Consider the following 13,082-nt stretch of genomic DNA (forward strand, 5'->3'; position numbering starts at 1 on the left):
GAGCCACCAGGGAAGCAGCCCTGGCCCTCCAATATATAAGACTCTGAGCTTCCAATTCAGTAGGTTCGGGTTTGATCCTTGGTCAGGGAACAAGATCCCACATGCCTTGGGGCATGGCTAGGGAAAAATAAAATAAATGATTATGGAATCTTATATTTATTGAAATGAAAAGACCTTACCATATCATTAAAAAATTTTAAACCATGTCATAAAATATATACATACCATGACCCCATTTTTATAGAAAGAAATATTTACATGTGCACATATGTATAGGAAAAACATCTGGAAATTGACCCATAAAAATATTTGTAGTAAAAAAATATGTATTTAGAGTAGCTTTTTCTAGGCAACAGGACTATAGTTGATTTTTTCTCTTTTTATTTGTTATAGCTAGTTATTCTGCTATGAATATGTACTAATCATATACAATAACCTCAGATATGCAGATGACACCACCCTTATGGCAGAAAGCAAAGAGGAACTAAAGAGCCTCTTTATGAAAGTGAAAGAGGAGAGTGAAAAATCTGGCTTAAAACTCAACATGCACAAAACGAAGAGCATGGCATCTGGTCCCATCACTTCATGGCAAATAGATGGGGAAACAATGGAAACAGTGACAGGCTTTATATTCTTGGGCTCCAAAATCACTGCAGATGGTGACTGCAGCCATGAAATTAAAAGAGGCTTGCTCCTTGGAAGAAAAGCTATGACCAACCTAGACAGCATATTAAAAAGCAGAGACATTACTTTACCAACAAAGGTCTGTCTAGTCAAAGCTATGGTTTTTCCAGTAGTCATGTATGGATGTGATAGCTGGACTATAAGGAAAGCTGATTGCTGAAGAATTGATGCTTTTGAACTGCAGTGCTGGAGAAGACTCTTGAGAGTCCCTTGGACTGCAAGGAGATCCAACCAGTCCATCCTAAAGGAAATCAGTCTTGAATATTCATTGGAAGGACTGATGCTGAGGCTGAAGCTCCAATACTTTGGCCGCCTGATGCAAAGAGACGACTCATTGGAAAAGACCCTGATTCTGGGAAACATTGAAGACAGGAGGAGAAGGGAACGACAGAGGATGAGATGGTTGGATGACATCACTGACCTGATCCACATAAGTTTGAGCAAGCTCTGGGAGATGGTGAAGGACAGGGAAGCCTGGCATGCTGCAGTCCACGGGATCGCAAAGAGTCGGACATGACTGAGCGACTGAACAACAATAATATAGATCTTAAAGACTTTCATAAAGGGATGGAAGGCATAACAAAAAATAACCTATAGATTCTACTATACAAACAGTAATATTTGTCATTTAAGATATGAGAAATTAATAGATAGAGCTTCAACAGCAAAGAACTCATCCCCCCACCCACTCAGATATTCTTTCTAGTCACTACCTATCCCCAGGGTAAGCACAGCCTGACTTTTAACTCCATAAATTAATTTTGTCTATTTGTGAGTATATAGAAATTAAATGAAATTACACCATAAAGAGTTTTTTTTTTTTTTTTTGGCCATGCATCTTGGCATGTAGCATCTTAGTTCCCCAATCAGAGATGAAACCCAAGCCCCCTGCACTGGAACATAGAGTCTCCACCACTGGGCCAACAGGGAAGTCCTTGGCATATAGCCTTATGTGTCAGACTTCTTTTACTTGATATCACGTTTATGAGATTCATCTATATTTTGCTTTTGTAGTTGTAGCTCATTTATTTTCATTGCTGTCTAGCACTGAATATGGTTCACAATTCTGTCTCCAAGAGACATCTGGCAATGTCTGGAGACAGTTTAGGTTGTCACAACTGGAGGTGGAGGGGCACTACTGCTATTCAGTAGATAAAGCCAGAGATATTGGCGAAGAATGCACAACAAAGAATTATCTTGCTCAATATGTCAAACGTGGCAGGTGGAGAAATGCAGCTCTATAGTATTTCAGTATGTCTCAATACATTCATTCCTTTGTTAGTGGGGACACGGAATGTTTTACAACAGCAAAAACTGAAAACAGTCTAAAATGTACAAGTGATGATTTGTCTAAGTGAGAACATATTATGCATTTAGGAGATTTCAAATCTATAAAGAATGTGTAATATATTTTAATTTGTAAAAAAAAAAAAAAAAAAATCTGGCTACGCTGTGCATGTGGGATCTTAGTACCCCAACCTGGGATCAAACCTACAGCCTCTGTCTTGGAAGGGCCAGTCTTAACCACTGGACCACCAGGGAAGTCCCAATAATATGTTAATTTTCATTGAATAAAAGCTAAATACAAAGTTGTATACACAGCAGGTGAAATAGGCATGTGCCGTTGTCATGGTGTCATGTGAACAACACAAGATCCAAAACAGTGTTCGTTCACTGAAGGCATCTGTGTGAAAATGGCATCTGAGAAAGAGCCTGGAAGGAAAGACATGGGATTATTGCAGTGGTTGTTGAGGGTGATGGTAGTAGTTCTTGTGTCTACTCTTTATTTTCCAAATTTTTCATTACAATAATGGACAGTGATAGGAAAACAAAATGAAGATTTAAAAGCAGCTATTTGGGGAATTCCCTGGCGGTCCAGTGGATAGGACTGGGCCGCTTTCACTGCCATAGCCCAGGTTCAATCCCTGGTCAGGGAACTAAGATCCCACGTGCACAGCAGCAGCCAAAAACCAAAATTAAATGCATAAAGCAGCTAGTTACCATTGTCTGTGGAATGTTCGTCTATAGTCATCAAGATTCTCAGCAACGTCCCCCATCAGGGCACCCTCCTAAGAAGCTGCCATGCTTTCTGGGCCTGGGTAGACTGACATGCTCTCTTATATCCCCATGCCTTTGCATGTGCTGTTGTTTCAGCCTGCAACGCCTGCCCTCCTGGGTCTAACTGGTGAAAAGTGTTAGGTGCTCATTATGTCTCTTTTTGACCCCATGGCTTCTTTGTCCATGAGGATTCTCCAGGAAAGAATACTGGAGTGGGCTGCCATTCCCTTCTCCAGGGGATCTTCCCAACCCAGGGATTGAACCCAGGTCACCAACATTGCAGGCAGATTCTGAGCGACCAGGGAAGCCCTTACCAAATGGGAACCAAAGCAATAGTACTATATTCTTTTTGAAAAATGATGATGATGATGGGTATTTCTGGCTTCTAAAACTCCTGGAACATAGTGGGTTTTTTTTTTTTCTTGGCCATGCCATAAGGCTTGCAGGTTCTTAGCTCCCCAACCAGGAGTTGAACCTGGCCCCCAGCGGTGAAAGCACCAAGTCCTAACCAATGGATCACCAGGAAATTCCCGTGGCACACAGTCTTTGAAAACTGAGTGGTGGGGTGCAATTCAGTTCTGACAGAAACCACCCAGAGTTAGTGCAGACCTCATTAGTTAAAGAGCAGATGATCCAGAACAAGACTGCCCTTATTTCAGACAGCTGGGTACAAACCTAGGGGGTTCCCATGATTCCTCTCAGATTTGATAATTCTCCATAATAACTCAGGAAAGTGCTATAACTTATGATCAGTTTCATTAGAGAGGATACAGATCAGTACCAATCAAATGAAGAGACACATAAGGCAAGATCTAGGAGGGTCCCAAATGCATAGCTTTGGCGTTGCCTCTCCATGGAGCAGACTTTGCTGCTCCCTAGCACATCAGCGTGGTCGTTGACCAAGAAGCCCCACTGAGTTGTCACTGCATTCAGCAGGCATGATGGATTAAAACACTGACCATCCGATTGAACCCAATCTCCAGCCTCTGCTCCCTAGAGGTCATGCTGGCTCAAAGTTCCAACCCTCTAATTGCATGGTTGGTGTTTCTGATGGCCAGATTCCAGCCCTAAGTTATCAAAGGGCCCTCCAAGAGTCAACTCATTAGCATAAACTCAGGTGTGATCTAGGAAGCTCATGAATAATTAAGATGTTTCCTTCACTTGGGAAATTCCAAGAGTTAGAAGCTCCATACTAGGAACTTGGCACAAATTCTTTATTATTCAACACACAGTAGATGCTCAACAAATATTTGCAAAGCGGAAAGATACACTCAAAATGCCAGTGATTGGCAGGGGAGAGGAAGGCAGTTAGGGTTTTAGATTCTTTCATCTGACACATGGGAGATGGGCATGGAGAGATGGACATTATACATTGTGAGAAACCAATACTTTTAAACATTCCAATCATATAAGGAATCCTTGTATCCTTACCAACCACCCTGATGATAACTGGGCTTCCCAAGTGACTTGTTTATAGAAAGAGAATGTTAGCCAGGCTGACATGAGACTCGGGTCTGCCTGAGTCGATCTTTTGTAAATTAATAAAGTGGCATTCTCGCTTACATAGTTTCATCTCTTTGAGCTCTTTGCACTTTCCACCATGAACATGGCTTCGGCGCCTGCAAGTGGTATGCTGCCCAAGACCCAGCCTTGGACCCTGGCAAGTCCTTCCAGGCTGGTGCCACCCCAGGAGGCTCTAGCAGACTTCCGGCCCGCTCTCTGCCTCTACATTTCAGGGTGTGGGCTTCAGGGCATTCATTCACAACATTCCTGAAACAGAAGAGTTTCGGGAACACCCCAAATTGGATCTGGGCGACTTGAACATAATCTCAGGCAACTATGTCTGAGCTGTGGTTGTAACCGAGAAAGCTTAAGCCTAATTAATTTTATTCCACTTAACTTAAAGAAAGAGTGTGTGAAAGAAAGGAATCTAATGACATCTGTAAATTATAATGCCGAGGAACTTCTCTGGTGGTCCAGTGGCTAAGACTTCAAGCTCCCAATTCAGGGGACTCGGGTTCAATCCCTGGTTGGGAACTAGAGCCCAGATGCTGCAACTGAATATCACACATGCAACTAAAAGATTCCAGATGCCACAATGAAGATGGAAGATTCCGCACGCTACGACTAAGACCTGGTGCACCTGCCCCCTCCCCGCCCCCAAAATTGTAAACCCAAAACACAAAGTTCACAGTGTTTTTTTGATCTTGGCCAGAATCTGGAGACACTGACTCTGATGTACATAAGACTCGTAGTGATTGAAGAGATATACTCTTTTGGAGGAAACAGAGAATTTGCTCCTCTAAAACTTGAATGAGGAAAGATGAGCCCATCGTCAACTGCAGTTTGATTTAGCTCTCAACAGGGAACTTCTGATTAATAATTAGACCTCTGACTCATCTTTGCTATATCCTCCCTATTACAAAACAATAAGTGATATTCTGGTTTATACATCTGCTTTTTATGAGTTTGGTTAACATGAGTTGGTTCCATAAATCTGATCTATTGATAAAAGTGAGTTTCAAACTGAGGAAATTTGAGGACCAGTGTTCAGATACAGTGATCCCCTCCAACATATTGTCAGCCTGTGACCGGACAGGCAACTCCTCCCTAGAGCTCATTTATCTACTCTACCCCTCAATCCACAACACACCTAATCCAGGAATCTGTTCTACAAGTATCCCTGAATCATGTTCTCTTTGGACATCCCCAGTGGCCAGGACCTCATTGTTACAACCCTTGAAAGCAGCCCTTTCTTGGAGATCTCTGTTGTTAGAATATTCTTTCTTAAACTGAAATTAAGCCTGTCACTTCATAACTTCTACCTACCAGTTCTTTCCCAAAATATAAAAAATGTTTTTGTTTGCCTACCCTGCCTATCTTCAGTTCTTCCCAAAGAACTTGGCCATCATGGAGCCCAGCCCTCTCAGCACTCTACTGTTTTCCTTCTAGCTGTCCAGTGTCTTTCTTGAAAACATGATATCCACCCTGCCCTGCACCAGTGAATCTGACATTCATTAGTACTATTATTTTTGAGACATATTAATGCAGCAAAACTTTTTAAGCCGCTGCATCTCACTGTTGGCTCACGTGCTTAAGATAAAAATGCCTTCATCTCAACATACTTCCCCTTCCTCTTGGATGGGAAGCTGTTGAAATGAGATACACATTGGGAAAGTTGTGGGTTTACTACGGTGAGCTTACTTCCCTCTTTGGTGAATGCTGTTTCAGTTCAATCTGAGGGATAGGGTTCTTAGCTCAGGCTGAATTTACAGAGCCATTCAAGAATTCAGACCCAATGGGACTTCCCTGGTGGTCCAGTAGCTAGGACTCCGGGCTCCCAATACAGGGGGCCCAGGTTCCATCCCTAGTCGGGGAACTAGATCCTACATGCCTCAACTAAAAGAGAACCCGCCTGTCACAACGAAGATCAAAAGATCCTGTATGCTGCAACTAGATTCAGTGTAGCTAAATAAATATTAAAAAAAAAAATTCAGACCCAAGTAGTGAGTGAGTTTTTCTTAGAAAGAAAAAAACAGAAAACCCACCTTTCTTGAGGAGGTGAGCCATCATCAGAGAGCTGGGGAGGATTTTTCACTGTCCCTGGTGGCTGAGAGGTAAAGAGTCCACCTGCAATGCAGGAGACACAGCTTCGAGATGCGGGTTCCATCCCTGGGTTGGGAACACCCCCTGGAGAATGGCAACCCACTCCAGTATTCTTGCCTGGGAAATCCCATGGACACAGGAGCCTGGTGGGCTATATAGCCCATGGGTTGTAAGAGTCAGGCACGACTTAGTGACTATACCACCTACCACCACCACCATCCTCTAGCACCTGGTGGCTAAAAGACTTGATGAATCTAGGCAATTAGATACCAATTTCAATTAGGGAAAGGAGGAGAGAGAAGAAAAGCTATTAATATTTTATGAGGGCGTTTGGGCCTTTCTGACTCTAGAATAATAAATATTACATATATGATGTAATCAAACCCAGGATGTAGTGACTTAGTTCACCTCAGAATCCATGACACATTCTGGGATGAATTTTCTGTCACCTGGAATCTCCTCCCTTCCACAAGCCCAAACTGTCTAAGGCTCTAATTTGCCTAACTGTTGTTGGCTTAATCTAGAAAAATCTCCTTATCACTCATTCTCCCACACCCAGTCCCTCAGCCCCTCAACACCCTTTTTTGGTGTTGCCGCCCTAACACGCTCCTCCACCCAGCCCCAGCCCGCAAGCCCACACGGGTTTAAAGTGTCGGATCTGATGTTCTCATTGCCCGCAGATCGCAGGACAGACGTTCCCAGGGACAACTTTGAGAGGCCACGTGCTCTTCCCCCTTAGGAGGTGGGAGAAATCCTTGCAGCTCGGTTTTGTTCCAATGGTCTGTTCAGTGAGTGATTCCCGTTTCCCCAAAGGCTGCCCCTCATTAGCATGAACGGGGGTGGGGGTGTGGAGAAGGGGTGGGGGGAGAGAAAGAGCAAAAGCCCAGGCTCAGTTTTAGAGCCTGGGAACCGTGTCTACAAACATGACAGCTAGAGCTTTCTGGCTCCTCTGTTTGATCGTTGGATCTTCTCCCGAAGCCCCAGTGGCGGAGAGAAAAGGTAAGATCGATGAAACGCTGAGCCCTGGGAGAGGGGCTGGAATCCGGGGGCGAGGTGCGGAGAGCGCGCGACGAAGGGAGGGACGAGAAAGGGGTCAGGGCTGACCGGAGACTCCAGGTCCGTGTTCGTGTTTGAAAGGAGCAAAATGTGTCCCCAAGATTGTGTGTGTCTTGGCAGCCTTTTCGGAATGAAGCCAGTTGTTCAGCTACTGAAATGATCTCGAGCGAGCCTGGCAGGCTGGAGAAAACTTTGCATGTTAAGTAGTTGCTCCATCACAGAGGAGGGAAAGTGTCAAAAGGGGTCGTGGCGCGCCTTTCGGAAGCCTTGCGGGCCGGGCTCGCGGGACGCGGCGGGCGGCTGGCGCCCCAGGAGCTCGGGGTCCGCCCTGCGCCCGGGTCCGCGTCCCGCCGGCGATCTCAGGCGCTGGGTGCGCCCCGCCGCGGCTGGGGGCGGAGGGAGCCGAAATCGGACCTCTCTTCCCTCTCCCTGCAGCCCCAACCAATTGCCTTGGGACACCTGAGTCTTTAAAACACACAAAACATATATACACAGTTTCATGCATGAGATGGAAAATACTGAGAGAATGAAGAAACAAGAGGTTCTCTGCGGAGAGGTGTTTTTGTTTGGCTTTTATTTAGATGTTCTGTTCGATTCACTATCTCCGGGAAAAATAGCTTCCGCACCTCGCAGGGCAATTTACTTTGGGTTATTTTTCCACATGGAAATTGAATGACTTCAGTGGCATTTAACCCAAATATCAGACAATCTTTCCCATGACAACAGATGGTGATATCAATGGGGAAGCAGTTGTGAGGTCAACAGTTGACAGTCAGGAATTGGATATCCACCAGAACTTTATTCAGCTGTGTATGGGCAACGTTGAACATAATGAGTCAGAATCAACCTCTCTGCAAAAACATGAGCTATAACTGGCGATTATTGCTGGCGGAAAGCTGATTTTAAAGGAGATTGTCAATTTGGCAAGATAAATCACTTGAAATGAAGATTGTCAATTTGGCAAGATAAATCACTTTAAATGAAGTGTTGCAAGAACTGCAAAGGGGCAGGCCATGCATTTCGATGCCAGAGGAGAGAAATACTGAAAACCAGCCGTTAAAACAATAGAAAAAATAAAGACGGGCTCTTGTGCCCGCCTGGAGGGCACTGGGACCCAGGCAAAAGGGGGAGGTGATATTGTGTAACTGGGCATGGAAAGTTGCCCAACTTCTAAGCTGGCTGAAGTCTGCTCACCAACCTGCCTGCAAGGCTGGGGGAAAAATCACTAATAAATTCAAAAATTTGTTTCCATGCCATGCCATTTAGGAGCTTTTTCTTTACCACGAAAATGATGCGGGGCGGGGGGAGGGGTGCATGTAAGGGATGTGTGTGCTTTCACACTTAACCGGGGGCTTCTGCCTCCCAGCCACGCTTTAAACATCTTTCTAAGCTGTGGTTTACTAATAAACGGTGTCCAAGAAGCCAGATAAAAATCCACTTACAAATGCTCGATTCTGCGGAGACCAAGATGACAGTGTAAATACGGATGGGAAAACCAAATAGTTCTGTTGTCAGGGGCGCTTAAACAATTAGGAGAACCTGTAATATGAGACCTTTCCCCCTGGGGTTTGCTCTCGGTACTTTCTCAACAAACTGTACATAGCAGAAAGGCGGATGTTTATACATATATTAAAGAAAGGGCAAAAAGAGTTTGTTATTTAACCAGAGTTGTCAGTTGTGTTTAGTCCTAGAACAAATAGGTTGTTGTAATTTTAAAAGCTATTGATTTAGACAGGGTCCTTAACAAAATGAAATCGTCCCATGTGGTGAGAAAAATGTTCCTAGTTGTCCTCATTCTCATAGGGCGAGACCCTCAGCTCGGTCTTCCAGTGAGGCCTAGGAAACCCGTGCTCATCAGAAGCTGGGGCGTCTTTCCTCTCCTAACCGGGGGGCGCCTTCCTCTCCCCCCCTCCGGTTCTCTCCGCTTCATTTCCAGGTCCCCGCTCGCAGGTGTACGGCTCCGTTAACATCGTCCCCCATCTCCTCCTCCCCCGCCCCCGGTCAGCCTCTCCTCCCCTCCGCTCCGCAGCTTCATCTCGGCCGGCCTCACCTCGCCTCCCCTCCTCTCGGCCTCTCCCCCTTATTCTCGGCCTCTCCCCTTCCCCCTCCCTTGTCCTCCCCTCAGTCTCCTCTTTGCCCCCCTCCTCTCGACCAGCCCCCTCCCCTGCCCGCTCCTCTCAGCCTCCCCGGCCTCTCCGCCTCTAATGGCCTCCCCGGGCTCTCCTCTTCTCTCCCTACAGCCTCGCCGCCCCACAGCCGGAAGCCCGACCCCGGCGGCGGCCCGAGTGCGGAGATGCCTGGGCCCCGGGCGCAGCCAGTCCCCGAGACCGCGCGGCGGCCGCGCGCGGCCGAAGCCGCTCCCCGCGCCTGGTCAGACCTGAGGCGCCGGAAGCCCCCGCCGCCCGCGGAGAACCGGGCGGGCTTCCGGGAAGCCGCGCGCGCACCCGCCGGTCCGCCGAGCCCGCGCCTGGCGCAGGCCGAGAACCGCGCGTCACCGCGCCACCAGCCGGCGCTGGGGGATTCCCCGCGGCGGGCGCGCGCCCGGGCCCCGCGCCTCCCGGCAGTGCGGCCTTCCGCGCGCGCCGCCGAGATCCCCGCCGGCGCCGCCCATCCCAACCGGCCGCGCGCCGCCGCGCCGCCCCCGGAACCCGCGCCCGCGCCGCCGCCGCATCTCGGCTCCCTGCAGGGGGAGGACGCCGAGCCGGGCGCCGAGACGTGTGCGCGCGCCTGCAGGGCGGACTTGGACGAGCGCGAGTCCTACTGCGCCAGCGAGTTCGGTGAGTCCCCCCCGCAGCTCCTCCCGGGCCCGGGCGACCGAGCCCAGGCCACGGGGCGAGCCTTTCCGAGCCGAGAGCGCCAGGCTGTGGCCCGGGGCCCCTAAACCCAGTCCTAGAGAAACCCACCCACTCGGTCTTTCAAGCCCCAGAGATTTGTAAGAAACGCACTGGGGGGAGAAAAGAGGATGTGAGCGCTATGCATTTCTCCAAACTCTGTTTTTTGAAAGCAGCATTGAACGGAATCGTGCATGATGTAGACGTCCTCGGCACAGGGATCCGGCTGGTGACTCTCCTGGTGGACCGAGACGGGCTGTACAAGATGAACCGCCTGTACATCACTCCGGACGGGTTTTTCTTCCGAGTCCACATACTAGCCCTAGACTCCTCTAGTTGCAATAAGCCATGTCCAGAATTTAAGCCAGGTATTGAAACTGACCGAAGGGACCATTTTGAATATGCACTTTATGCCACTTTGTAACTTGTATATGCCACAGCTCTGTCCCTATCGGTCATCTCAGTACCATTTTTTGGGGGGGGGGGGAAGGGTATTCTAAAATGAATAGAATTTAGACAAGTATCTCTTCGGCAACTCTGTGATTTAAATTCCTTCAGCGAACACCCCCTCCCGGCTCCTCTGGTTAAGGATGGGAACTGCGCGCGTTGGCACAAAGCAAGTCTCTATTTGTTGACAAGTGGAGTGAATGGCCGAACACAGTCGCCAGAAGGCACGCCTAAGGAGCTGTTTAAACTGTTTATAGTCGTCTTTGCGGGGGCGGGGGGCGAGTAATGTCCACTCCTACATCTTTCTAGAAATGTGCTCTGTAAAATCCTGCTGGTACTGTTGTGATTAGAACCTTTGTTCCTGGTGTTGGCTATTAACAGCCTGAGAATCTGATTGTAAAGGTCACTCAGCTGTTTCCACCTGTTGTCTGAGATCTGAATGTCTGAGATTCAGCAAGCGCAGCAAGATCATAGATTCAAGCTATAGGCATGTCTTAAAGGTGTTACGTTTTCTTATTGTTACATGGCACTTGAAAGATAACTATACCTTTATATTTTGGCTTTTTTTTTTTTTCTTCAGGCAGCAGGTATATTGTGATGGGCCACATCTACCATAAGAGAAGGCAGCTTCCTACAGCTCTGCTTCAAATCCTGAGAGGACGCCTTCGCCCAGGAGATGGACTACTCAGGAGCAGCAGCAGCTACGTGAAAAGATTTAACCGAAAAAGGGATGGGCAAGTGCAAGGGGCAATTCATGCCCAGTGCATCTGAAAAACACCAGCTGGGCATTTCTGGATCTGAAACTTAAATTCTGCAATGAGACAGGAAAGGCCTTATCATCATATAATGGGATTTTCCTTTAGAAAGAGCACATAGTCCCTTTAGGAACTATTTGAAAGTCCCAACTCTCATCTTGAAGTCACTGTCTTATTTACAAAAGGCTTCTTAACTGGTTATGCTTCTGAGCTCCATGGCGGGGTTATTCAACTGGTGTGCCAGTTCTTCACACAAGCTCAGCTCACTGACCTGTCCAGTTAACAGATCACTGCTTCATGTTGTTTATTTTTAATTATTTTAATTTAAATACATTCTTCAGTAGAAATAGTTCACAAAAACATTTGCTTGATCTTAAATATACAATTCCAAGTAGTTTATATCATGTATCAAACCAGATTTTATACTAAAACCATCACATTTTAAATTCTGTACATAACAGTAAGTGCACTAGTCAGACGTATGAAATGTCATTTAGATCACATTTAGATCAAACACTAAAGTTGGAGCCCAAGACAAGTATTGAAGTTTTCCACTTAAGAGTACCGAAGGTCTTATTTCAAGCAAACAGGTGTTCCTGATGTACCAAAATACAAGATACAGTTTATTTTCACGCCTCCCAGGTTCTAAAATCCTATTTTGTGCCATATTGGCAGCTATCCCAATGCCAAACATATTCTGGGTGTATCTGATGTCATTTTTCTATTAAGACCAAGTATCATGTTTGTGTTTGTAAAGCAGTAAATCTTGCTGTGAAATCAGATCTTGGATGCACCTGGTTTTTTTAGCCTCACTGAGCCCCAGAAGGTTTGGGAAAAAAAGCATTTCTCAAACTCACTCCCCAAACCCTGGAACCAGTATTTAATGATGGCTTGCAACATGTGAGTCTTAAACGTTTTCCAGCTAGCTTGAAAAATATTTAATCACGAACTGAATTTATTATTGATTTTATATCTGAGCCCACAGACATTAACAGTGTTGTTTTTTTTCCCCCCAGAAGACCAAGTTGTGCTTTACTTAATGTGAAACTGTAAATAGAGACACTGATAATCCTTGGTTGAAGATGACTGCCTAAAGAAAAATAACTGCACTGAAGAGAAAAACAGCACATTTGGTTTCAAAGGAGATGCACTGGATTCAAGCTATGTCAGTCTGTAATGGCCTCAGAGAAGCATCATATACACACAGGATGTCAGGACAGCAGTGACTATACAGCTGAAAACATATCTGCCTGTGATAAGATACTGTTACCTTTTTTGTCCCAAATGAGGCAAAAAGTCAAGAGGCTCTGACTATTCTGTCGTAAAGCATTAACTAAAGGATTTTCAGAGTTTGCTGAGAATGAGTTTTGCCCAAGCTCATCAAAAATTATCCTAGAATTGCCTCTTGGGAATCCACTGCATTATTACATGAACCATTGACAGTGAATGCATATGCAGTGAATGAAGAGCTTCTGGATTAGTTTTCTTTAGGACAGAAATTAACTAAGAAGTAGCACCAGTCACAAAAACCAAAGCTGTACTTGTAAATGTCAAATGGCTAAGTGGTGATCCTGAGTAACATGGTGGGGAAGATTACAATGTGACCAAATAAATGATTAGTTGGATGGTCAGATGTTAGAGTATA

The 13,082-nt window shown here is 46.2% G+C and overlaps 1 protein-coding gene across 1 annotated transcript; it reads left to right on the forward strand.

Annotated features, from left to right (window-relative positions):
- The first annotated feature begins 7,271 nt into the window (after positions 1-7,271).
- Positions 7,272-12,403, forward strand: C19H17orf58 (chromosome 19 C17orf58 homolog). Its single transcript, XM_052658551.1, has 4 exons — positions 7,272-7,347; positions 9,645-10,181; positions 10,412-10,603; positions 11,263-12,403. The coding sequence occupies exons 1-4, from the start codon at positions 7,272-7,274 to the stop codon at positions 11,451-11,453; spliced, it is 996 nt and encodes a 331-aa protein (XP_052514511.1). The 3' UTR covers positions 11,454-12,403.
- The last annotated feature ends 679 nt before the right edge of the window (positions 12,404-13,082 follow it).

Source organism: Budorcas taxicolor, chromosome 19 (assembly GCF_023091745.1).
Source record: "Budorcas taxicolor isolate Tak-1 chromosome 19, Takin1.1, whole genome shotgun sequence".
NCBI classification, from domain to species: Eukaryota; Metazoa; Chordata; class Mammalia; order Artiodactyla; family Bovidae; genus Budorcas; species Budorcas taxicolor.